Source organism: Eubalaena glacialis, chromosome 5 (assembly GCF_028564815.1).
Source record: "Eubalaena glacialis isolate mEubGla1 chromosome 5, mEubGla1.1.hap2.+ XY, whole genome shotgun sequence".
NCBI classification, from domain to species: domain Eukaryota; kingdom Metazoa; phylum Chordata; class Mammalia; order Artiodactyla; family Balaenidae; genus Eubalaena; species Eubalaena glacialis.
The window spans coordinates 126,657,391-126,683,408 of NC_083720.1; the positions used below are offsets into that span (position 1 = coordinate 126,657,391).

Sequence of the window (26,018 nt, forward strand, 5' to 3'; positions counted from 1 at the left end):
CTGTGACTGCAATAGGTGGAGTCATACTGAGGGGCCATTTCTCATTCCCAGATTAACTGCTCACCTTTGCAAATGAGTTACTCTCCGTTCCACATCATATGCTAATGAAGTATTGGGATGGCCAAAAAGTGCCTTTGGTTTTTAAAGTAAAAATAAAAGACACATTTTTCATTTTCGCCAAGAACTTTACTGAACAACGTATTCACCCTTTTGTTCCACCACCTTCTACCATTTTTCAGGCAACTTCATAATTCCATCTTCCCAAAACTTTTTTATCTTTTTGAGCAAAGAACTGTTCCAGATGCCTTTTACAGTCTTCCAGGGAACTGAAATTTTTTTCATTAAGAGAATTTTGTAAAGACCGAAATGAAATCTGAAGGCGCAATGTCTGGTGAATACAGCGGATGAATCAGAACTTCCTGGCCACGCTGTAACAGTTTTTGCCTGGTCATCAAAGAAACATGCGGTCTTGCGTTATCCTGATGGAAGATTATGCGTTTTCTGTTGACTAATTCTGGACGCTTTTCGTCAAGTGCTGCTTTCAGTTGGTCTAACTGGAAGCAGTACTTGTTGGAATTAATTGTTTGTTTGGTTTTCCAGAAGGAGCTCATAACAGAGAACTCCCTTCCAATTTCACCATATACACAACATCACCTTCTCTGGATGAAGACCAGCCTTTGGTGTGGTTGGTGGTTGTTCCTTTCGCTTGCCCCACGATCTCTTCCGTTCCACACTATTGTATAGTATCCACTTTTCATCACCCGTCACAATTTGTTTTAAAAGTTTTTGTTACGTTTAAGTAGAGAATCGCATGTGGAAATATGGTCAAGAAGGTTTTTTCCCCGCTTAACTTACATGGAACCGAAACATCAAAGTGATTAACATAACCTAGCTGGTGCACATGATTTTCAAAGCTTGATTTGGATATTCTGAGTATGTCGGCTATCTCCCTAGTGGTATAACGGTGATTGTTCTCAATTAATGTCTCGATTTGACTGCTGTCAACTTCAACTGGTCTACCGGACCACAGAGCATTGTCCAGCGAGAAATCTCCAGCACGAAACTTCGCAAACCACTTCTGACACGCTCGATCAGCCACAGCACCTTGTCCATACACTGCACAAATCTTTTGTGTTTCAGTTGCGTTTTTGCCTTTCTTGAAATAATAAAGCATAACAGACTGAAAATGTTTTCTTTCCATCTTCAATATTAAAACGGCTACACAAAAAAAATCACCAATTTTGATGTCTTTTTTTAAATGCACGCTGATATGACAGCTGTCACATACAATCTAACAAAATTGTTTCGAATGAAGCCAAAGACAACCAAGTGCTACGAGAGCCATCTTACGGAAAAAAACGAACGAACCTTTTGGCCAATCCAATATATATACTGGACTAACATTTAGTCGTCCAATTATCAAGAATACTTTTTATATTTACAATTCTTAATAGCTTTCTTGTTTCTCACTACAGCCAAGTGATTGTTGATATGTTAACTCATCATCTATTAGTAAATTTAGTTTTCTTGAATTTCTAGGAGTCTACCTTCAGCTGAAAAATCATATGTTAACAAATCAAATCAAGGCTATGGTTTTACTGCAGAAGTTTAAATAAACTGCCCAATAGAAACCAATTAACAAAGGTGCTGTCATTCTATACTGACATGGAAAAAAAATGTGCTAAATTAAAAACTACTGTTCCGTGGACTGGCTCCATGAGACCAATTGATAGAACTCTGCCACCCCCATTTTAGAGGATTCTCAGTCATACTAGGACCAGAGAACTACCTCTCACTAAGAGGGCTGGGATGGACAAACAAGCTGAGTTGCTGACACCTAATAGGTGTGTAAACAGTCCATTTGATTACCCTGCCCACGAAGCAGTACCTCAGTGAATGCAAATGAGATGTTTTGAAAACTGCGTGTTTTCAAAATCAGTAAGACAAACACAATCATGGAAGTATCTTTCAAAGAACTGAGGCCACTGACACAGAACAGCAATGTATTTTTATACAAATCAGTCTGTTTCACAGAAGCCTGTGAAATCCAGCCTGTCTAGTGACAATTTGCCTCAACTTTCCTTCTCAGTAAGCAGTTAGTGGCTGTAGCAGTGACAACAGGTGGGCCAACAACATCCTGGCCGGGGCACGGCACGTGTAAACAGGATGAAAGATGCTTGTGCTGACTAAGTCTCATTACAGTGATAATTTTTTTTTAATTAATTAATTAATTTTTGGCTGTGTTGGGCTTTGTTGCTGCATGCAGGCTTTCTTTAGTTGCGGCGAGAGGGGTCTACTCTTCGTTGCAGTGCGCGGGCTTCTCATTGCAGTGGCTTCTCTTGTTGCGGAGCACGGGCTCTAGGCGCGCGGGCTTCAGTAGTTGTGGCACACGGGCTTGGTAGTTGTGGCTCGCGGGCTCTAGAGTGCAGGCTCAGTAGTTGTGGCGCACAGGCTTAGTTGCTCCGTGGCATGTGGGATCTTCCCAGACCAGGGATCGAACCTGTGTCCCCTGCATTGGCAGGCAGATTCTTAACCACTGCACCACCAGGGAAGCCGCTACAGTGATTATTTAATATAACAGAAACGGATTTCTTTTCTAAATTTCCACTCTCACCCTTATTTTTTTCATCCCTTAGAACTATATCCTGGCTTGAAATGAATCATGTCCTCAGAACTTTAGACATTGTAGCCAAGAGCCTTCCTCTCAAAAAATAAATAAGTAAATAAAAGCTGTGTTTATTAATCAGATATGTTATTTGGGGAGATGGGAAAAGGAAAGAGAATGATATTGGAAAAAAGAGCTGAAATCACATTATACTCAGAGATTTAAAATTATCTGTAGTTTCAATATAAGTTTCATATCATACAAAATCTCTTACCATGAGTAAAAAAAATTTTTTTAAAGTTTTTTTTCCTATGATCCCATGAAGGTTTTCTATGACATTTTAGGCTTTAGATCTTAAACCCTGGGATTATATCTTAAACAATTACACAATGTAGGAATCCAGGAACTTTTCATGCCATGCCTGCTGGCATATGGACTTATGCAGACATTCTGCAGAGCCAAGTACACAAATGCCCCAGCAACCCCACTCCTGTCTGTGTATCTGAGTGACACAAATCCACAAGGGCACGTGGGTGAGACTCTTCACTGAAGTATTGTCTGTGGAGGTAGGAAGAGAGAAGCTGGTTCAGTGTCCACTGTTGGGGAACAGGTACATAAGAGGTGGAAGATGTAAACTATGGGATCCTCTTCAGGAGTAGCAACAAGGAACTAGCTGTACACACAGGTGCGTGGATAAATCCCATAAGCAGTGAAGGCAGAAATATAGTGACATGTAGCACAAAGCTACTTATGCAATTAAAAAATACGTGCATGAAGAACTATATGGACACACACAAATGAGTGCATGTAAAACTGATGAAACCCAAATAGGATCTGTGGATTGTATCAATGTCAGTTTCCTGGCTTTGATACTGGACTAGAGTTATGCAGGAAGTTACCACTAGGGAAACTGGGTGAAGGGTACATGGGACTCCTGGTCCACTTTTTTTTTTTGTAACCACCTATGGATCTATAATTGTATTTAAAATTTAAGAAAAAGGTTTATGCAAATCAGGAGAAGTATGTATAATATAATGTGGACTGTGTGTAAGAATATACTAAAATATGTCTATTTAAAGTATATATTTTTATGTAACCAATACCTGGGAAAATACTTATAAACACAATAGTTATATTTGGAAGTGGGGCTGGGAGACTTGTATGCTGCCAGGGAGGGTAACCTTGATTCTCTAATGTATCTCCTTACGTACTATTTTAAAAACTATGAATACATATTATATTTATAATAATTAGAAACATTAAACAATACATGCGTAAAAACCCCACTAATGTTTTACAGGAACATATGCAAATGAAACAGTTGATATCACACACACCGGAGTTGTTGTTTATGTCGTGGGGAGGGAAATGGGAGAGGAAAAGAGGGTTTAAAGGGAACAGGTTTCAGAAATATTTTCAGAAAAATCTTAACCCTATGCACTTGGATTATTTTGAGTGTGTCTTTCTCTAGAGGGTGGGTGGCAGAGAGATTTGATCGTGACAGATGGCCACAGAAATGTACTAAGATTAGTGAAAGGTATTCTGGGAGAATGTTTAAGACAATTGCCAAATAATCCAAATTACTTAGGGAACTGTCTAATTTCCCATCAAGAATAGCTAAGAGAAAACCTTTACAACGGATAAATGAAAATCTAAATCTTAGTGGGTTTCTAGTTCTCAAATAAAAGTTGCCATTGGGTGTGTGTTTAAGACCTAAAAGGCAAACCAGGGGGATCCCGAATCCTTGCCCATCAATGAGAACAATGGTAAGGTGGGGAAAACGGACCTGTATTCTCCTGAGAGTCCCCAAATCAGAAGGCACACAAGTGTCAAAGGTGGTGGTTTGAGAGTTTTTGTCTCCAGCACACTGGAGAGTCTCAATATATGTACCCAAATGATACAGTAAGGAGTTTGGCACATAATAAATCACCACTACTAATATCCTGTTGTGCGGTGTCCTTTGCAGGTCCTATTTATAAACAGAAAAACAAGCAATTCCTTCAATCTGACCTCCAGGCAGTGAAGTTAAGCTGCCTTTGAAAGGAGGACTGAGAAGTGACAACATCCCATTTCTAGTTTTATTTGTACACTTGGGATGGTGAAAAGGAACAATCAGTCCAAAAGCCTGCGAGAATCAAGCTCTAAGGGCCAAATGACTTTCCAAATACCAGCAACACCCAAAATGGTATGAAAATTTGAAGAAGCTATCCTTTAAATATATATCTAAAATTAGACCTCATCCTAGTTATTTTATGAGTCAGCGAAGAATCCCCAACTCCATTTTTCCTTTGGTCTTAAGCATGACAGCCAAAGAAGAAGCCTAATGCCTTACATCCATTACTTTCCCTTATTGGGAAACACCTATCCACAGATAAAAATCTATTGAGAGATACATGTAAACATTTCAGGACTTCTGCTTTGAGAAAATAAAAATGATTCACATCACCTGCTTTAAAAATTGAGAACTGGAACAGGCACCTTTACTGTGTAAATAATTGTGCATGATGGTTGTCTGTATTTTTAGAGTAAGGGATACGCTTGAATCAGGCATCCGAGCATACCACAGAGGCCAAGGAAGACTCGGAAGTCACTTTGGTTCGTGTGAAGGGAAGGAGAAAACAGGAAAGCCGAGAAGGGCGCAAGACCAGGAGGCTGTAGAGAAGACCGATGGGGCCGGGGAAAGGCGGCAGGAAGAGAGAGTGCCCCGGGAGGGAGGAGGGAGCAGCTCTGGAGAGCGGAACCCTACTCGCCTCCTGCTTGTGTGGTCCCTTACCCAGAGAGGTTGGCCCAGGTCTGCCTGCTCCCTACACCCAGCATCCAGGCTTTGGTTCTGTCCAACAGTTTTAATCTCCTTTCCTCACCTGAAATCTGCATGTGCCCAACAGGCAGCCTCACTGAGTCTCCAGTCAACTCCCCTATCTGAAATATTTGAAGACCTCTGTAACAGAGGTCCTCAAGCTGTTTTTGAGCCCACCTAATTTCTATGTAAACCTGATTTGGGCAAATAAATCTCTTTGGTGTTCCCTGTTTTCTTCACCTTGAGCTTTCCGTTTTTGAAAGACACTTTTTCCTTCTCTAGCAACCTTTTTACCTGTCTGTATTCTGATTCAGCACCCTTCATTTGATATGCATTTAATCTAGATGCTGTCAACATGTTCAGCAGACTTCAAAATTCTTGTAAATCACTGGCTTTTCAAACTTAACTTTTTTCCAATTGCATTTTTTTCTTGACAGATGTGACGTATTTATCCTATTAACGTTATATGCTACTGTTAAGAAACACACACACACGCACGCACACGCACGCACGCACATACAAACGATGGATTTTTATTCAGTTGTCTCCTTGATATTTCTGCTTACCTGGTAGAGATCATTTCTCATGTTGATAATTTCATCAGAAATCAAGCCAGATGTGACTTCTAGCAGATCTCTCACAAGCTGAGCATGAAGGTGGATGATTGCTAAGTGTAAGACACTGGAACAGAAATACAGTGGCAATAATCAACTAAACTGTTAATGGAAAACAAAACAAAAAAGATTCCCAAGGTAGGATTAGACTCCCAGACTGTATCTGGCTCTCATACCTAGTTTTCTTTGGCCCCCAAATGTCTTGAATGTATGAAACATCTTGTATCCAAGGTGGGGATGCTTTATTGCCTACTCATGTCCAGTACCTGCCTGCTCTCTGGTCTCTGGGGGCATTCAGTTTGGACCCTTGAGGTGTAAAGGAACCCGGGCTTCGAGACAGAGAAACCTATGTTCAAATCCCAGCTCTGCCTCTGTGCCATGCACTTTCTCCTCTAACTTTTCCCGGACTTACCCAGACACACAGGTGATGTGTGTAAAATGCCTGCACTAGGATCTGTTCAGAAGAGTGTAGTTATCTCACCTAGCTCTGCCACCTCCTCCCAAATACAGTGTGGTGGCTTTTTAAGATCTTTCTAGATCCCAAGAGGGGAGAATGGAGTCGGGCTCTTAACTATTGGGAGAAGACTCTAGACGCAGACTTCTGAAGGAACAATGTAACTGTATTTCTCCACCGAATTAGTCCCTCTGCCTGGAATGGTTCTGCTCCTCTTCTCTGCCTCAGCGGCACCTGTTCATCCTTCACATGCCAGCGCAAACCTTACATCCTCGGAGAAGACTTCCTCAACTTCCCAGGCAGACCAAGCTGTCTCCCCTCAAGTTTACTGCTTGGCTGAGCGACTGCAGTTTTCTATACATCTCCCTCCCTCTCTGGCCTGTGATCCTCTCAGAGGCTGGTTCCCTCTGGGTCAGCCTTATAGTCCTGGCACACAGTTTAGGCACTGAAGTAAGGATGACTGAACAAACTTAGGGCTAACACTAATGAGGCTGACAACATTGGCAGGTGCCAATCATCACTCCTAGGAACAAATTATTTTAATTGTTAAAAAAACTTAAAGTTAAACTTAATTGGAAACGACTCAACAATAAAAAGTGGCTACTATCTGTTTAGAGCTTCTAATACCAGACCACACCAAGCACTTGACATACATTATCTGATTAATCACAACAACAGTCTTATGAGGTAGGTGATATTATCCTTATTTTTCAGGTGATGAAAGTGAGACTTACGGGTATAATAGAACTCAATCCAGGTCATATATTAAGTCCAGGACTGTCTTGCCCCAAAGCCGTCTCTTAATCCCTTAAGCTCTCCTGCTTCAGGGGCACATGGGCACCGCTCTGTAGAGTTGCAGATGAACATCTAGGAGGACAGATCCTCCAAAGTATGGACAGATTATGATGCAGAGCACTCTAACAATCCCAGGGTGGCAGTATGTACGGGATTTGAGGCACAGGCTGGATTTTCTCTAAAGATATTAGGTGTCATTTTATTCAGGCCACCTTCTTGGAAATAGCAAGTGTATATTACTTGGGATTAACATTGACTCAGGAGACCCTGAAAAACTAAACTGTGACTTCATTATTTGAGAGATATTTTTAAATGAATGCTTTCAGGGTTTCAGTACTGTCTTTTGAACCGTAGGGCTGGAAGAAGACTGCTGAAAAGGGCCCAAAGTCTGACGCAGACATGATGCACATATACCAAGAAAAAGGTCGTACTTCAAAAACTGCCTAAAAATTTCCATGTGCAGCTCAGCATTTTGTAGCAGAAGTACATTCCCCCTCCCCCATAAATTTTCACACCCTCATGGGAATTTCCCCAGTACCAGAAGCTTTTATTATTTTTTTTCTTCATTGTATTTTCTGTGATGACTAACGGCCACAGGATTCAGATTATTAGCCGAATATGATAAACTCAGTGAAAACAAGGGACTGAGCTGTGAAGGCCAAAAGCTATCCCTTGTCTATATTCTTATGAGGACTCCCTCTTTGGTCTCCCCAAGTCTCACCCCTCTGGTCTCCAGCTGCGACAAGCCCCGTGGGCCTGCTTGCGTGAGTATGTCTGGGGTCCAGGGAGGGGACTCTAAGGATTCATTTCCTGCTTGGGCAGGGAAGCCACCTCCCCAGCCTCTCCACATACATCCAGGTCCCTACACACATCTATACCTTCCCCTCAGTGCCCTCACCTGAATGCACGTGCCTGTATCCCCTTCCACAATCCTCCCTTCGAACACCAGCAGTCCCTTTCTAACTTACCTATGCTCGTCTTTCTTAGGCTCATCAGCAGGTCCCTAAAAATGTCACCTGAAATGCTACTGTCCTGTCTTGGTTAACTGCTTTCTCTTGTGGTTATATGCTATTGAATGCTAAATGGATTATTTAACCCTGTAAAAAACATTCTGCTGTTCATGACATTACACAAAGAAGGCTGTACCGGTTCCTCTCATACTGTATTAACAAGGCCAGTGGTTACACCACATCCTTGGTTAAGCTGCAAGGAATGAGAACAAAGGTCTCTGTCTGAAACCCTGAGGTTGGCACTTTCCTAAAGCATTTGGTTCAGTGTTTAAACTGAGGTTTAAAACACAGCGCCCAAGAGCTCTTCCACAGAGAAGGATTCCTCATTGCTGACACTATTTTGGGAAGGTTTTAGATAAAGCACTTGACTTGGATTTGAGGGCTGCTGTCACTCGTTATTTTTATAGGCTTTTGAGATCATTTTAGAAGTCTCAATGAAAGGACTAGGAGAACCGTTTTAGAAAGAAGCCAGGTGTCTTTGCAGTTACAAGCTCAGTAACAGCAGGAATGGGAAGCACGGTGCTTGGAATGTTAGACTCCCACACAATGTAGTTAGAACAGTCACAAGAGTCTGATTCAGTCACAGACTGGTGACCGTTAACAGAGGCAGTAGAAGAGGAACCAGTAACTGGGAGAGCATGACAACGGCCTCCTAATTATTTTGTTGCTGCTGTTGTGCTGCCTCTATTGGGCTTTTCCTTGAGAATATTATTATTACAAATATGCAGTGGGGATAACAAGCGCTTTAGGGATTTGGTAAGACCAAATTTTATTATATTATTCTAATAAATAAAGCAAATATTACTATTCCAATGAACAAGTGTTTATTAAATATGATTCTAAATCGTATTCCAACAAATAAAGCAGGGCTTTTCAAAAAGTACCATTCCCTATATACACTACCAAATGTAAAACAGATAGCTAGTGGGAAGCAGCCGCATAGCACAGGGAGATCAGCTCGGTGCTTTGTGACCACCTAGAGGGGTGGGATAGGGAGGGTGGGAGGGAGGCTCAAGAGGGAGGGGATATGGGGGTATATGTATATGTACAGCTGAGTCAATTTTTTATAAAGCAGAAACTAACACACCATTGTAAAGCAATTATACTCCAGTAAAGATGTTAAAAAAAAAAAGTACCATTCCCCACACCCATCTTAGTTTTCTTGCCCAGAGTGCTGTACTCTTAGATGAGCATTCTGGCTATTTTAGAGCCCAAGAGGTGAGAGCCACAGGACAGGAGAAGGAGATTGTGCCACTCAACCTTACTGACACATTATTTTCCTTGAGAGAGTGTTTCAGTTGCAGGACCCAGTAACTTTGATCAGTTCTTCTCATTTCTAGCCAGCGTGCATACAATACTTTTCTCTCTTCGCCCCTTTAAAACAACCCTTGTTTGCCAAAGTCCTGACTTACCTGTCCCCGTTCTCGTCCTGCACCGCAGTGAGGTGGCGCTGGACAGCCAGCAGCATCTTCACATCTCCTGTCACTGCGTAGTCAAAAAGGGCATTCGCGTGCTGCTTGGCAAGCTGCATAGCCTTCTCCAGAAAGAGGTTATCTGCAAGGCAATGGATCACAATCACAGTTGAGTTTCCTATACTTGCTCTACAGGAATGCCATGCTTGAGGCCAAGACCCTCGGCATCAGTGTTCGGATACCCTGAGACACATCGACTTAGCGGAAAATGCTCCTTTCGGTGCTCCTGGGTTGTGTTCACTAGAAAAAGCACAGCTGGACATTGGCTCACTGACAAATATAGAGGCTGATCTCAAAAAAATCTGTCTACAGTTTGTTCGGGGAAAAGAAATTCAGAAGTTTCTGTTATCTTAAGGGGAACAATCAATCTCCAAATAACGTTAACTGGGTTTTGCCATAATTGTAAATAATCTCTTGGTGAAATAATCCTTCATGGGAGTCTTGAACGACTTTCGTTAGGCAAAAAGTGTCAAAAATCAGTCTCTGCCACAGAGATACAGACTCTCCGAGAGCCATTGGTGTTTTTGTAAACTCTGCTTCCTGAAGGTCAACGGGAGGAAAATTGTGGCTTGTAGGTCAAATCCTGTGTGTGGCCTGTTTTTATACGGCCCCCTAGCTAAGCATGGTTTGTACATTTTTGAAGGGGTGTTAAAAAAAGAATATGCAATAGAAACCATATGTAGCCCCCAACTCTACATATTTACTATCTTTCTCTTACAGAAAAAGTCTTCCAGGCATAATCTAGGATGACCTAGACTCATGACACATGCTCTAATGGGTTCTGGTTCCAAATATGCACTGTCCCTCCTAATCCTAATTTTTCAAAGAAGGCATCAGGATAAAGGGAAAAGTCCTTATTTTCAGGCGAAATTCCACTTCAGTATGACAGTCAGAGAAGGGAGACTGTCAAAGTTATGCAAACTGCTCTCTCTTATCTGTGGTGGAAATGATTTAGATTATCTCTCGTGATACCCTAAAACTGCATGACGATGACTGGAGAAAGCATACGTAAATTTCTGTACTTTATATTCAAAGATAACACTGGGAAAATGGAAATCCCAGTGTGAATAAAATAACCTGGCACATGCTTTTCAAAAGGCACACAGGGCTCTGAAGAGCACGCTGAACCAGACGTTGATGTATCGTCTTTAGATCAACAGAAAATACGCCTGTCTTCCGGAAATAGGTTGTCCACCTAGAACCGACCCACCCCCTCGCCAAGCGGTACAATGCAGTCCTCTGTGTGCTCACTCACCCTGGGAACTGCGATTCTCCTCCTGCACTCCTACCGAGTACGCCAGATCAGCCTCATCGCCCCGCCTGCAGGACTCTTTATCTTGCTTGGTGCTCTCTGCTGCCTGCCCAGAGAGATTTATGGCCTCTCTGTCATCACTCTTGTCATAACCTTCAGGGTCATTTTTAGATGGGGTGTCTATGGTTCCTACGATAAAAGCAAAAATTCAGCTTTTTTCCCTCAGTAAAATCTATTAATTAAGTTACAATTCACTGTTTCAGCAAAGGTCAGATAAAGGTAGGAGGCAGGTTTACTGCAAAGGGAAAAGAAAAACAACAATTTAAAATTCCTTTTAAAATGGTCATAAGGAACACGTTTTGGAGCTATTTTAAAGCCACTTTCAAAAAACGTTTTTTAAATTGAGGTATAACATTGTAATAATTTCAGGTGTACAATATAATGACTCAGAACTTGTCCATACTGCAAAATGATCACCACAATAAGTCTAGTTAACATCCATCAGCATATATAGTTATAAATTCTTTTTTCTCGTGATGAGAACTTATTTAAGACTTTAAAAAAAATTTTTTTTTTTTACATTTCTAAAAATGTACACCTCATTCTGTTTATCTGTAAAGGAGAAAAATGAAATAAAGCTCTTCTAGGAATTGCAAAGAAGTGGAATTTTTAAAGTTCTTGAAAACAGAGCAGCTAATTTTTTCCCTAATGCTCAAGCAGGTTGTGAAGATGTGATCTCAATTCACATTCTTTGGTGTGGGAGCGATCCAGTGCAGTTTCTGATCACACTCTTTCAGGTCCTGCTATGCTACCTGACAGCGACTAAGAGAACACCGAGATTTTACAGGCAGACCTGGTTCAGATCCTGGTTCTGCCACTCACAGATATGTACCTTCAGTGAGTGAATGATCATTTCTGAACCTTGGTGTGCTCTGTCTGTAAAATGAAGATACTAATAATTTCCTTACAGAGGAATCATAAAGATTACAGTTAAAACATGTAAAAGCACCTGACGTAAAACAGGTGTTGAATACATGAGGAGACCTTGTTGTATTATTTCTTCAATGAGTACACTAAAATGGACATGTAATAGAAGTATGAACACATGATGTGACAACTGCTAATTAGGGGATACATTTTTTTTTTTGTAAATTTATTTATTTTATTTATTTATTTTTGGCTACGTTGGGTCTTTGTTGCTGTGCGCGGGCTTTCTCTAGTTGTGGCGAGCAGGGGCTACTCATTGCGGTGCGTGGGCTTCTCATTGTGGTGGCTTCTCTTGTTGCGGAGCACGGGCTCTAGGCACGTGGGCTTCAGCAGTCGTGGCACGTGGGCTCAGTAGTTGTGGCTCATGGGCTCTAGAGCGCAGGCTCAGTAGTTGTGGCGCACGGGCTTAGCTGCTCCGCGGCCTGTGGGATCTTCCCGGGCCAGGGCTTGAACCCGTGTCCCCTGCATTGGCAGGCGATTCTTAACCACTGCGCCACCAGGGAAGCCCCCAGGCGATACACTTGATGAGAAAAGACCATCCCTATAAAACTCTAAGTGTCTTCAAAAGTGTAGTATTTGAGAAAAAAGAGAGAGAACAGCTAAGTTTGGTGACTCTTTTATGTTTGGATAGTCAAGTCTCTCTATATCCCTATTTAATGTTCTTTTCTTTCCCCGTTCATGCCACGTACAAAGTAAATGTATAAATTTAAATATAGTATCAGGAATAGAATCTATACTCTCCACAGGAAATAATAATTTTTTGGAAAAGAAGTATCTTCTTAATTTATTGGCATTCATCAATTTTTTTTCAAGATAATGTTGTGGTGAGTAATGATTTAAAAAAAAAACTTTTTGGCTTTAATTTTTAAATAATTTTTTTTGTTCTTTTCTCAGTACTAAAAAAAAAGAAAAGTGTTACTTACCATGCTTCATCCCAGCATTAGATTTAGCGGTTCCAGGGTGGAAGGTAATTCCACCATATGTAGGAAATCCATAGTGCGGGAAGCCATACCCTGAAATGGCAAGCAAAACAAATGAAACCTCATGATGCTTTTTTAAATAAAAAGAAACTCAGCAAACGTTAGTGTCCCTCCCTCTGGTGAGAACAGGCTTTGGTGTGCCCGACACCGTCCTTCTGTTGAGACTTAGTAACAAGGCACATCACTGGGGGTCCTGGGACGATCAGAATTCGACTCTGGCAAGGTTACATTTTTGGCAACCCAGGCAGAGCCCAGGCTCTGGGCAGCATGGAGGAGCTCATGCTGGAGAAAGTCTCCCACTCCTGCATGGCGGGGAGAGGCTAACGGTGAGTGGCTGCCACCCAGACTCAGACTTGCTGACACAGAAGACAGTCAAGTGACCCCTGGAGGGAAAAACTGAACCAAACAAAATACAGAAACATATACTGGCTCCTCAAGAGAAACATGCCCCCACCGGTCACTCTCATGCGTTTCTGCTGGAGGCACAAGCTGGTAAAACTCTGGGAAGCAGCGAGTGTTAGTTGCCATGCTCTCTGACACAGTAATTTCACTTCAAAGAATCTAATTTACAAAAATTATCTGGAATAAAAGAAAGCAATGTGGATAGAGGAGTTCACTGCAACATTTTAGATAAGAAACAGGAAACAATCTTCAAGTAAGTTATACTACGGTTTGTTCACTTGATGAATTACTACAAGTCATTAAGATGATGCTTAAAAATGATGCTTATGTAAAATTTCTATTACCATGGGGAAATGCTTATGTTAAACCATTAGGAAAAAGCAGCATACATGACTCTATACACAATCATGATAATAAATAGGTCATACGAGTAAATGGATTAAAACACTATGCAAAATGAGGATCACAGCTGTGCTTGGAGAAATGTATAAATATGTATTATAATGTATGTACCTGCCAAAAAACAATAGCTAATCTTTGATGGCAGGATTTTATGTATCTACAACATAGCGCAAATATAGTATGAAACCTTTCCAATGTTTCCAAAGAATACCAAGACAACTGTACCAAAAAAAAAAAAAAAAAAAAAAAAGGAGGGGGGAATATACCAAAATGTTAAGAGGTATCCTTTGGGTAACTGGCCTTTGTGACTTTTTTCCTTCTTACAGTTTTTGGTATTAATCTATCTACATGTTATAAGATGAACATGCATTTCTTTGGAAAAAAGTTTGCTGGGAAATTTTAAGTAATGTAATATATCATGTTCAATAATGTCACAACACTCAACCCATAGACAAGGAAATCTAGGAGAAGAAAATCTGCCCTTTCAGATGTGAAAGAACAGGCTTGGTTCGTACCTGGGCCGGTACTTCCAGCACCGCCGCCTCCACCGCTGCTGCCGAACATGCCTCCACCTCCAGCTCCCGCCCCACTGCCGCCACCGAAACTATCTGAGAAATTGGGCATGAGCTTCTGCCGTTTCCTCTGCACTTCCTCTTTATCTGTATTTAAAGGAAGAGAAACCAGAGGAGAAAAGATTGATTCAGCTCCACTACTAGCCACAGAAAGAATACTGATTCTGATGGTATTTTTAAACATCTTAAAGGGAAATAGAAAGCACCCAAGGAGGAAGAGATGCCAAATGTCAAGAAGCATTATATTTATTCCAATGAGCACGAAGACCAAGAACCAGCCTCAGAGGGACCACAGAACAGTACACACCCAAATTCTCTCTGCAATTGTTTCTTAAGTCCCCCATGTCATTCAAGTTAGTGAGAGACTAGACTGCCCATCAAAGATGAAGAGACTGAAAATACTGAATGAGAACGACATTACTGAGCATTCTCACTTGGTCACACAAAACAACTGTTACTCATCAGCTAACATTATTATGCGTCTACAACGACCTAAGTGCTGAGGATAAAGAGAAGTATGACATCATGTCTTTGCTGTCAAGAACCCTCCAATATAATTTTAAGGTTCTGGGGGAAAGACTTAAAGACAAAGCACTATAATGCTATATATGTTAAATTCATGGTGCCAGCTAGGGTTCCAGGAGTTCAAGGAAGGACTTCTAGGGAGTCTCTGTGGGCTGGAAAATTCAGGAAAAGGCTTCCCAGAATCAACTCTATATCAGGAGAGGGCAAAGGGAGGACGCTGTGGGAAGGGGATGTAGAGGGAAAGTAACAAAGGAACCAATGTGCACGGCATGCTTATGAGAACAGCAGTGGGTCAGCTTAGCTGAAGGGAAAGTTTAGTATGAGGAATTCTTGAGAAATGGGGCTGATTGGGACCACACTGCCAAGCACCTGGATTATGAACCTAAGGGATTTAATTTACAGGCAGGAGAGCCATGGAATGTTTTTGAACTGGGGAATGCCATGTACATGGTGGTATTTTAGAAAGATTCATCTGTCACTGGTGCACAGGATAACATAAAGAGTCAAAGTGAGAGGCAGAGACAGTGCAGACATAAGGTGTTGGAGGCTGTTCCTTGGTGGTCACCACAATAATAAAAATGCGTGCATCCCAGAAAGACAATAAAAGATGGATCTGCAGTCATTGGTAACTCATGAGATATGAGGCTACAAGTCTAAGACCACTACTTGACTAAAATACAGTGATGCCCTCTGAGATTTTTGATTGGCCAAGTCTAGATACTATTTAGACTTTCCCCCCTCATTCCCCATGTGGTTGCTCTGTTTTTCTTTTGCTTCTCACCAGCCCCAATGCCCCTCTGAGTTCTGCCAGTGACTTTGTGGTCTGTTGTTCCTTTCTTGTTTCTTCTTTCTGTTTCCCTTTCTTTCCCTTCTCTGATTTTCCCACCCTATATATTTTTTCTCCCTTCTCTCTTCTGAAATAAAGCACTGAAAGAAGTTTTTGGTTTTTGTTTAAATTAAATCAACAGTCAATATGGTATTCTTTTTTTCAATCAGCAGCCCAATACTTGACAACTGTCCTATTTCTGATTCTTCACGTCAGTTCTGGTCACTGTTTATGTTCAGAAAGATCTTCACTTATTTCTAATTCTGTCATTGTTTCAGTCATCTCAGGGCTAGAAAGAATGCTGTTGTGTACTGATTATCTGGTGATCATCTAAGTGCAGTTTGAAGTAGGGTAGCAAAGTACCCTTAAAAAATAATCTTTTAAAAACGGATCCTGTCCAGACTCGCTAGGAAGAAAAAAGCCAGCATGGGCCAACTCTGAAGAAAACATGCTTCCACCAGAAAGGGGTGACCTCGAAGTGGAGAAACTTGAGCAATTTCCTTATCAAAGGTTTTGGACAGATTTATAAAGTTTCTCCATCAGTTGTATCATAACTAAGTCACAATTATTACTCATTCTATAAACTGTTGATCTCACATGGGATATTAGTTCATCAGAAATATGAAATACAAGAGCAAGGCAGACAACATGTTCATCTTCAGAAATAAATGTTATCTACTGACACGCTTTCTAGCAAAGAGATCATTTGGTATTTGCTATGTACTCCTTTTGACTTATAAAACAGGGACATTCACTGGTTATATTTCATTGTAAAATGGGAATTTTTAAGACTCAATTTAAAAAATATTAACTATCCTACAGCCATTAAGATGTTAATGACAAGAAACTGATATAGAAAATTCCATGTGACAAGCTTTTTTTTTTTTTAAATAGAAGAACCTGCAGTCTGAATTTCCATGGAATTGAACATGGGGATTTTCACACTGGGTTTACTTACCCTTGTGGTCTGCTTTTGACAGTGGACCATGGGATGTACTATGAAACATCAACCTATTCTAAAAGGGACCTAAGTGGCCACTCACTACAAGTTCTCCTTTTACAGAAGAGGAAACCGAAGCTAGGATGTTGAGGGACTTGTATGAGGTCAGGGCTGAGTGAAGATCAGATACAAGGTCTAATGAGCATTCCATTATATTAGGTCACCATTTTGGGGGAAACGCTCCAACATATCTTTGCTTCCTTTAATAACTGATGATTTAAGATAACAGCTTAGTTCACAAATGTCGATAAAACTTTTAGCCTCTACCACCTTATGCTGTGCACGTGCCTTAAAAGTACCTCATTCTCACTTTCTGGGTTGTAGTTTGCCAGTAAAGACGCCTGCATTTATCCTGACCATACCTTTCATAATTTAAAGATTATGATTCGGTTTTTTCCTAACCTCCATCTTTTCAGACTGAAAAGTCATTATGGTCTTTCTTTGCTTTTGTATAACAGTTCCTCAACTATCTTCTTCCCTTGCCAACCGTCCCTCTCCTGATTATTTTGATTGTCTCCCTGGACCCAACCATCTCCATGACGTTTTCATGAGACACAACGTCAATGACCATAAAGGATGCAGAGTTCAGGGCTGCATGATTCTGTACAACAAGAGGAATCTGATGTATTTCTTTGTCTAATGTCTTAATTGGTGGCACCCAACAAGTTACTAGTCTTTCGGGTGAGGATGGCAACTTGGTCGGTCAAACAATAACTTAGCTCTCAGATATTTAACAAGCATCTACTATGTGACATACATTGTTCCAGATGTAGCAATAAACATGAAAGACCAAATCTGTGACCTAAAGAACACAGGTAGGAAGAAGACAATAGACACATAAATTAATAGGTAAGATAATTTTACATATTGATAAAAATAAGTGAAGAATATAAAATGAGGCAGTGAGTTCGGGAGTGACTGCAGGGGCTGGGGGCAGTGGAAGGTATATTCAATGACTTCTGAGGAATGAGCCCAATGATTCCTTGGGTTGTATAGTTTAGCTTCATCTTCACATAGTTACTCTGATGCAAAATGGCCTGCTACTTTTCTGGCCAGTCACACATGCCTGGTGTGACCATTTGTCCTTGTGATTATTTCAACTTGGGATTTTATAATCCAGAAGGTTCTCTAGACTAAGGTGATTTGTTATCTTCAATAAAATTGTTCTAATCTCACAACAACTCAACCACAATACATGCTGGCCATTCTTTCTGTGGAGCTCAACTACAAACTCTTATTTTTCCAGATGGTTTTCTACATTGTTCTTATAGATGGAGCTTTTAGTCAATGATAACCTGGAAGGTAAGTGCCTGACACATAAAGGTGAGATTTTGAACTTTCAGGAAACCCCCATTCTCTAACTCCAGCCCCGGATAGCTCCTACCATAAGAGGGTAGCAATGAAAATAATAGTCTGAACTTGTCCCTGCTGTATCAGACTCTTTTCAGGCACAGATACCACTGGGAAAGGGACACAGGCAGCCTAGAAACCAAGCTCAGCTTTGAGGATTTATAGGCTTACACATGTGTAGGTAATCTGGGTTTCCTTTTTTTATCTGATTCTCTGTGTTAGAAAAATTGACATTATTTTGAACACACATTTTAGGAGAAGAAATCTTTTTTTTTTTTTTTTCCCTCAGAAAGTCCAAAAAAATTTTGCTCTCCTTCTCTTCTGGGTCTACTTTTAAAGAAGGGTGCTTACTTAATCCAAAGCAGTGATTTTCAAACTTCACGCCGCCGATGGCCCATTCGGAAGCCCTCAGGCAGTTCCTGGGCAGGGAGGGAAGTGAGGAGAGGTGAGGCTCCTTCCTGGAGGAGCCAAGAGGGCGGGGCTCGCCACCTCCACGTCGAGCCTCTCAGGTTTATATACTGGGATTTCGCACGAAATGCCATGTGGAGAGAAAAGAAAGCCTCCTCTGCTGACGGTGTTTCCAAACCACCAGTAACGGAATGCACTGTACATCTGACCCATCAGTGGAGGGGCCACAAGCTCAGAAAAGAAACAAGAACTCACGGAACCATTTTCTAAATGCTGCTGCCACAACGTGAATTCTAGGAAAAGAAAGCCCTCCTCAAAGACCCCCCATCACATGTCGCTATCACAGGATTAGCAGCCGTGTGGACCGTTGCTGCGGCACCTTTGTGGGTTCCAGCCTCGGCCAGGACCTGGGTGCCCTGTCCCTCCCCAGTCTCACTTCCCTCTAGTCCAGGGGTTTCTAGATTATGTTTGTGCCACGGCCTCTTTTGCAGTTTAGTGAAGTCTATGGATCTCTTCTTAGAATCACAGTTTTTAGTATGCAAAATTCAAAACAGGATTACAAAAAAACCTAATTGTTTCAAAGTACACTTCTAGCCATGGAGCCCCACAGGGGTGAGTGGACTCCAGGTTAACAAATAACCTTTGAGGCCTGTCACCCTCATTCCGAGAGGATTCTCAGTGTGAATTTCCCACCCTGCCCTCTCTTGAGTTCCAGTCCTGCCTTTTGAATGGCCTGTTAGGAATCTGCCACAGGAACCCAAAATGCAGCATGTTTTAAACTGAACCCTGTCTTCGCCCACCCAGATCTACTTTTGCTCCCTTGACTCTTCATCAGTTCAACCACATCACAACCTTCCCAGGCTGGGATTCCTAGAACCGTCTAGGACTCCTGATTCTCTCTTTTCACCCCCTACCCCAACCAGCACCTGGGTCCTCTTGACACCATCCCTGCACTGCCTCCTGAATCCACCTTCTCTTTTCACTCCACTGCACTAAGACCTTCACTAACTTCACCATTTCTCACTTGGATTCTTGCATTCTTCTTCTGACTCATTGTCTGCTGCCCAGATAGTCTCTTCAGTGTCTACAGAGAGAGGTCAGAGGCATCATTCCAAATCCAAACTGGCCTGGTCATTCCCCTTTCCAGAATCAATGCAAAATTCTCTAGGCGCCAATCACAGCACCACAGAGCCTGGCCCCGGCCTCCCCGCCTGCTGTGGCCTTCGGGAGTGCACCTCAGTGCTCACAACGCTCACTTTTCTCTGCGTAAACGCTAACTGTTTTAGCTCCTCACGTTTCCTAAGTCTAGGAAACCCTTTCCTTCTCTGTTGCACATGCAACTACTGAAATACATCCCCAATTTTCAGGACCTTGAAGAAGCCTTCTTCTTGGTGGCTCCTTCAGAATCTAGGGTTCGTTCTCCTTGCATTCTTCTACGTTTTTGTGGACGCCTCACTTTTGGAACTTACCAAAGTAATAATTCGCATTATAACAATTTAAGGAGACTTATGATCTCCCCTTCTCGGTGTGTCCTTTGTGAGGAAGAGAATGCTGCCTTATTCATTTTTATAGCTCTGCACTGCATGGTGGCTGAGTCTTCTGTTCAACTGCCTGAGGCCAGTTGACAGAGTGGCTGATTCTCCTACACAATAAGCCTTATCTTTTCATCTCAACTACCTGCACCCTGAGGTAGTCAATAAATGATAGATTCTCAAATTCAAAGAGAAATTTTCAAATGTCTAAATCTCATATAAAACTCAATGGAAATAACATTATTTTAAAAGGCTATAGACTTAATTCTATGACCCCCAAATCATATATTACTTCTTTCTTCTCTAAAAAGAAGCACCATGGACCCAGAAACCAGTTACTAGGAAGCTGTTCAAAGGAGGAGACTACCTGATCTTTTCTAATCAGACCATCCTCTTGTTGGAACAAGCACAAGTGTTTAAACAACCAAGTTACCTTTAATTTCAGGATAGTAGAGAAAAGGTTTTGGTTCACTGGTTTCCAAATCAGATTTCCTCCGAAGCTGGACAAACACCGAGGCTGGTTTTGTAATGTTGATATCTTTATACTTTGGAGTTTTGAAGACGATGGCAAACTGCAGGATACAAAGATCCAAATGTTGGAGTAGGACTACATTTCTTTTCCAGCAACGCTACTCATTAAACACATTCTTTATGCCCAATGTTTAGACACAAGGTACTAAAAAATATACAACACCTTAGAGAAACTTACAACCTTAGAATTCTATACCCATACATTTTTATTAAATTGCCAATGTGAAACTGAAGTATAAGATTATGCCAATGTATTGCAAAACTTCATTAGTTCACTTTTCTAAAATTTCAAATGTCTTTCAGTATAAATAATCACATGAATAAAATACGTTGCATACATCTTCTCCTTTTCCAAAGTAGCCTTAAAAGCCTCCAAGATTATTTACAGCAATATCAGAAAGGCTAGTCGCGGAAAGAGAGAGTGAGGAAGGTGGTACTACTACCAGCCTGCCGGCCAGCCAATGAAGACAAAAAACTAAACCCTGTAAGAGAGACATCATGACAGGGTCAGTGTATTGTGAGGTGAGGATGGCCAAGGCTCTAGGCATACACAGGGCATTCTGTAGCACCCATAAGGCAGCCTCCTCACTGATATCTGGCAGTGCCAGAAGAGTCAGGCATTTTCACATTTTTTAGCTGGATTTTTTTTACTTGATCCACAAAATTAATAAGTTTAAGCTAACAGTTATATACAGAACCTTCCACCAAACAAAAAAAAAAGGATATAATTATTTTCAAGTACACATGGAACATTTTAAAAAAATGGATCATAGAGTCACAGAGAAAGACAAAAAAATTTCAAAGAACTTATATCTAAGACCACCTTCTATGACCACAATATAATGTTGAAATCATCAACAAAACATCTTTTAAATGTTTGGAAACTTAAAAATGGACTCCTAGACAAAAAATTTAAACGAAAATCATGATAGAAATGATAAAATAAGAACCGAGCAATAATAAAAGCATTATGCTATCAAAATGTGATCTCAGCTTATAGCTGTGATGCATTTGTAACAAAACTTATTTTTTTCATTAAACTATGCTTGGGGCAGAATCACCAGTGCTGAGGGGCCCACTGCTTTGAGCAGCCACACACTGTTCAGCATTTAACACCCCACCTCAAAGATGTTTTAGCTGGATTTTTTGACTATGTAATATATTCCCATGGATCAAGCTTCGTAAAATATAAAAAGGTATACAGTGGTGCACACTGAGAATTCTCCTTGCCATTCCTGTCCCTCATCCAGACAGTTCCTACTGTGTGCCTGCCCCCCGCCACCAGAAGTAAACACAGAGGAGCTATTAGTTTCTGTTGTATTCTTCCAGAGTTTCTTTATGCGTATGTAAACATAAACATAGAATCTTTTTTATATACACTTTGCTTTATAGCTATCTTTTAAAAAATTTTAATGTTGTATCTTTGAGACTTTTCCATATTAGTCCATAGAGTACTCATTCTTTTTAATAACTGCACAATATTCCATCACATAGATACACCATAATTTATTTAACTGGCCACTTACTGATAGACCTTTGGATTGTTTCCAATTTTTTGTGAAAACTGTATTCCTCAATCGCTCAGTGTAATCATTAAGATGAGGATTCAGCATTTTCATCTCTTAGTCATATACTCAGTTGTCACCAGGAGATCTTGATTTATCATAGTGACATCAGCCTCAACTAGAAGACTCCTCCTTTCAACACTTTTCATTAGAATACCCTTTTAACGGTCTCCGCATACTACACTGGTAGAACATTGTTATGGACTAATTGTGTTCCCCCAAAATTCATATGCTGAAGCCCTAACAGTGTGGCTGTATTTGGAGATAGAGCTTTTATGGGAAGAATTAAGGTTAAATGAGGTCATAAGGGCAAGGCCCTGATTGGATAGGATTACTGTTTTTAAAAGAAGAGACAGCAGAGAGCTTGCTCTCTCTCTGCCCTGTTAGGACACAACAAGAAGGTGCCTGTCTGCAAGCCAGGAAGAGAGCCCTCACAAGGAACTGACACTGTCAGACCTTGATCTGGGACTTCTAGTCTCCAGAACCATGAGCAACAAATTTCTTTTGTTTCATCCACCCAGTCTATGATATTTTGTTATGGAAGCCTGAACAGATGAATACAACACTTAAAACATTTCTACTAAAGGACCTAAGGGCCACTGCCTTGTGGCTAGGTGATCAGACACCCAAATGAAATGCCTTGCAAGGTCTAATACAGCCTTGCCCATAATTCTATGGTAGGTAACTTTTCTGGAACACCTGCAAGAAACAGTGCTCTTTTATGAAAGTTAAATAAATATTTATGATTTTTCCTTGTTTTATACACGGAAACTAGTGAATTTCAACAAGGCAGAAAATGTAGAATCATCTTCATCGCCACCGTCATCATCATCCACTTACTTGTCTATGAACATCTGTGGGGGAAAAATCTCCGAATCCTTCCCAGATTCCACCATTTTCCTCCTCCTCATAAAATCGAATCTGGATGTCATCTGCAAACAGTCACGTCCAGATGTATAATTTCACATAGTATAATAATATTCAAAAACATGAAAAATAAAGCTGGTTCAAGATTCTACCTATAAATACTATGTACTTAACCTTTTTCAAAAGTAATTAATATAAAATACATTTTTGAATTATTTAAAATTTTTAGTGAAAATTTTCTATTAGTTACCATAGTAATGGGCCCCAAGATTCATTTACAATGACAGAATACTAGATTTACCTATTCAATCTGAGTTTTCTCTTAATCAGTCTTTCCCACTTCTTCATCCCTAAACCAATTCACTCCTGAGAAACACGAAGGATAGTGAGGAATATCAGAATCCCAAAAGGTGGTTCACTTGATACAGATTTACATAATAATATTTAACTAATATAAAGTTTACTATATGGCAGACACTGTTCTGAGTGATTTTATATGTATATATTAACTGATTTAATCCTCACAACAACTTTGTGATGCAGGTCTACTATTAATATCCTCGTTCTGCAGAAGAGAAACTGGAGGTCAGAGAGGTTAAGTAACTTATCTAAGGTTGAACAGCTAGTAAATGGAGAGGCCAGGATTTGAACACAGTGAAGTTTCAGATTCCAGCCTCTTACACATTCTACTATGCTACCTCCCTATAATATTTTATTAGTCCATATTGAGAAACTGCTAAAAATATCATGTTGGTCTAGTCCCTTCGAGTTAAATTAGAACATCTAAATTTCACACTTCAGTCATGGGTTCTACTCCTGCAGAAATATGACAATATAACTCAGGTTGGCATCTCCCTGGCTTCACTTCCTATTTCATAGGAAGGTGTACACTATTGACTTGCAAAAACTAAATTTATATTTCTATTTACAAAGAATTCTAGGAATATTAGGGTTGGATAAGACATATTATATCCTGGTTAATACCTCTGCCTTCAGGTAGGACTACCCTGGACCTAGTTATTCAGATTCTTTAAGCTAGGTTCCAGACTTCTCTTAATAAGCCATTCCAATGTAATGATAATGATTAAGAGTCACATTTACAAATAAAGGTACTCAGATTGTGTTTACTCATAGTATGCACAACCAGAAATCCGGAAATGCATATTACTTGGATAGAATGGGTTTAAAGAATACTGATACCAAAACCTGCAGAGAAAGTGTAAACATTTTTGGGATACAGATATATATTGATACCTTTACCTTAAAATCTGATCTCATTTTTTCTGACTTTTTATCTCAGAGCATTTAGCCTCAAAGGAGAATTTTCTTTGTTTTAAGCCATAGTTTTTTTAATAGGGGCTACATTTCCAGCTATGCAGTTGCTTACTTTGAAACTGCTCATCCTTGTAGTGAGTATATCTTTCTTTCTTTTCTTTTTTCTTTTTAGTGAAGAAACTACAATTATTTTTATTGAAAAATGTGAAAGTGAAATACTATATTTTTGGCATTATTATTATTTTTTAACATCTTTATTGGAGTATAATTGCTTTACAGTGGTGTGTTAGTTTCTGCTGTATAACAAAGTGAATCAGCTATACGTATACATATATCCCCATATCCCCTCCCTCTTTCAGCTCCCTCCCACCCTCCCTACCCCACCCCTCTAGGTGGACACAAAGCACCAAGGTGATCTCCCTGTGCTATGCGGCTGCTTCCCACTACCTATCTATTTTACATTTGGTAGTGTATATATGTCCATGCCACTCTCTCACTTTGTCCCAGCTTACCCTTCCTCCTCCCTGTGGCCTCAAGTCCATTGTCTACATCTGCGTCTTTATTCCTGTCCTGCCCCTAGGTTCATGAGAACCACTTTTTTTTTTTTTTAGATTCCATATATATGTGTTAGCATATGGTATTTGTTTTTCTCTTTCTGACTTACTTCACTCTGTATGACAGACTCTAGGTCCAACCACCTCACTACAAATAGTTCAATTTCATTTCTTTTTATGGCTGAGTAATATTGCATTGTATATATCTGCCACATCTCCTTTATCCATTCATCTGTCGATGGACACTTAGGTTGCTTCCATGTCCTGCCTATTGTAAATAGAGCTGCAATGAACACTGTGGTACATGTCTCTTTTTGAATTATGGTTTTCTCAGGGTATATGCCCAGTAGTGGGATTTCTGGGTCATATGGTAGTTCTATTTTTAGTTTTTAAGGAACCTCCACACTGTTCTCCATACTGGCTGTATCAATTTACATTCCCACCACCAGTGTAAGAGGGTTCCCTTTTCTCCACACCCTCTCCAGCATTTATTGTTTGTAGATTTTTTGATGATGGCCATTCTGACCGGTGTGAGGCGATACCTCACTGTAGTTTTTATTTGCATTTCTCTGATGATAAGTGATGTTGAGCATCCTTTCATGTGTTTCTTGGCAATCTGTATATCTTCTTTGGAGAAATGTCTTTTTAGGTCTTCTGCCCATTTTTGGATTGGGTTGTTTGTTTTTTTGATATTGAGCTGCATGAGCTGCTTGTAAATTTTGGAGATTAATCCTTTCCCAGTTGCTCCGTTTGCAAATATTTTCTCCCATTCTGAGGGTTGTCTTTTCGTCTTGTTTATGGTTTCGTTTGCTGTGCAAAAGCTTGCAAGTTTCATTATGTCCCATTTGTTTATTTTTGTTTTCATTTCCATTTCTCTAGGAGGTGGGTCAAAAAGGATCTTGTTGTGATTTATGTCAAAGAGTGTTCAGCCTATGTTTCCCTCTTTATAATGTCTGGCTTTACATTTAGGTCTTTAATCCATTTTGAGTTTGTTGTTGTATACGGTGTTAGGGAGTGTTCTAATTTCATTCTTTTACATGTAGCTGTCCAGTTTTCCCAGCACCACTTTTTGAAGAGGCTGTCTTTTCTCCATTGTATATTCTTGCCTCCTTTATCAAAGATAAGGTGACCATAAGTGTGTGGGTTTACCTCTGGGCTTTCTATCCTGTTCCACTGACCTATATTTCTATTTTTGTGCCACTACCATACTGTCTTGATTACTGTAGCTTTGTAGTATAGTCTG

At 40.4% G+C, this 26,018-nt stretch overlaps 1 protein-coding gene across 3 annotated transcripts in view; it reads right to left on the reverse strand.

Moving 5' to 3' along the window:
* NFKB1 (nuclear factor kappa B subunit 1) overlaps window positions 1-26,018 on the reverse strand; it is a 127,930-nt gene that overhangs the window by 10,684 nt on the left and 91,228 nt on the right. For all 3 annotated transcript variants that reach the window (XM_061192590.1, XM_061192591.1, XM_061192589.1), the window contains exons 10-16: window positions 22,920-23,011; window positions 20,417-20,555; window positions 14,286-14,429; window positions 12,910-12,999; window positions 11,003-11,188; window positions 9,688-9,829; window positions 5,969-6,083 (exon numbers count right to left, since the gene is read on the reverse strand). In XM_061192590.1, the coding sequence (XP_061048573.1) occupies window positions 5,969-6,083; window positions 9,688-9,829; window positions 11,003-11,188; window positions 12,910-12,999; window positions 14,286-14,429; window positions 20,417-20,555; window positions 22,920-23,011 (908 nt within the window). The remainder of the gene's footprint in view (window positions 1-5,968; window positions 6,084-9,687; window positions 9,830-11,002; window positions 11,189-12,909; window positions 13,000-14,285; window positions 14,430-20,416; window positions 20,556-22,919; window positions 23,012-26,018) is intronic.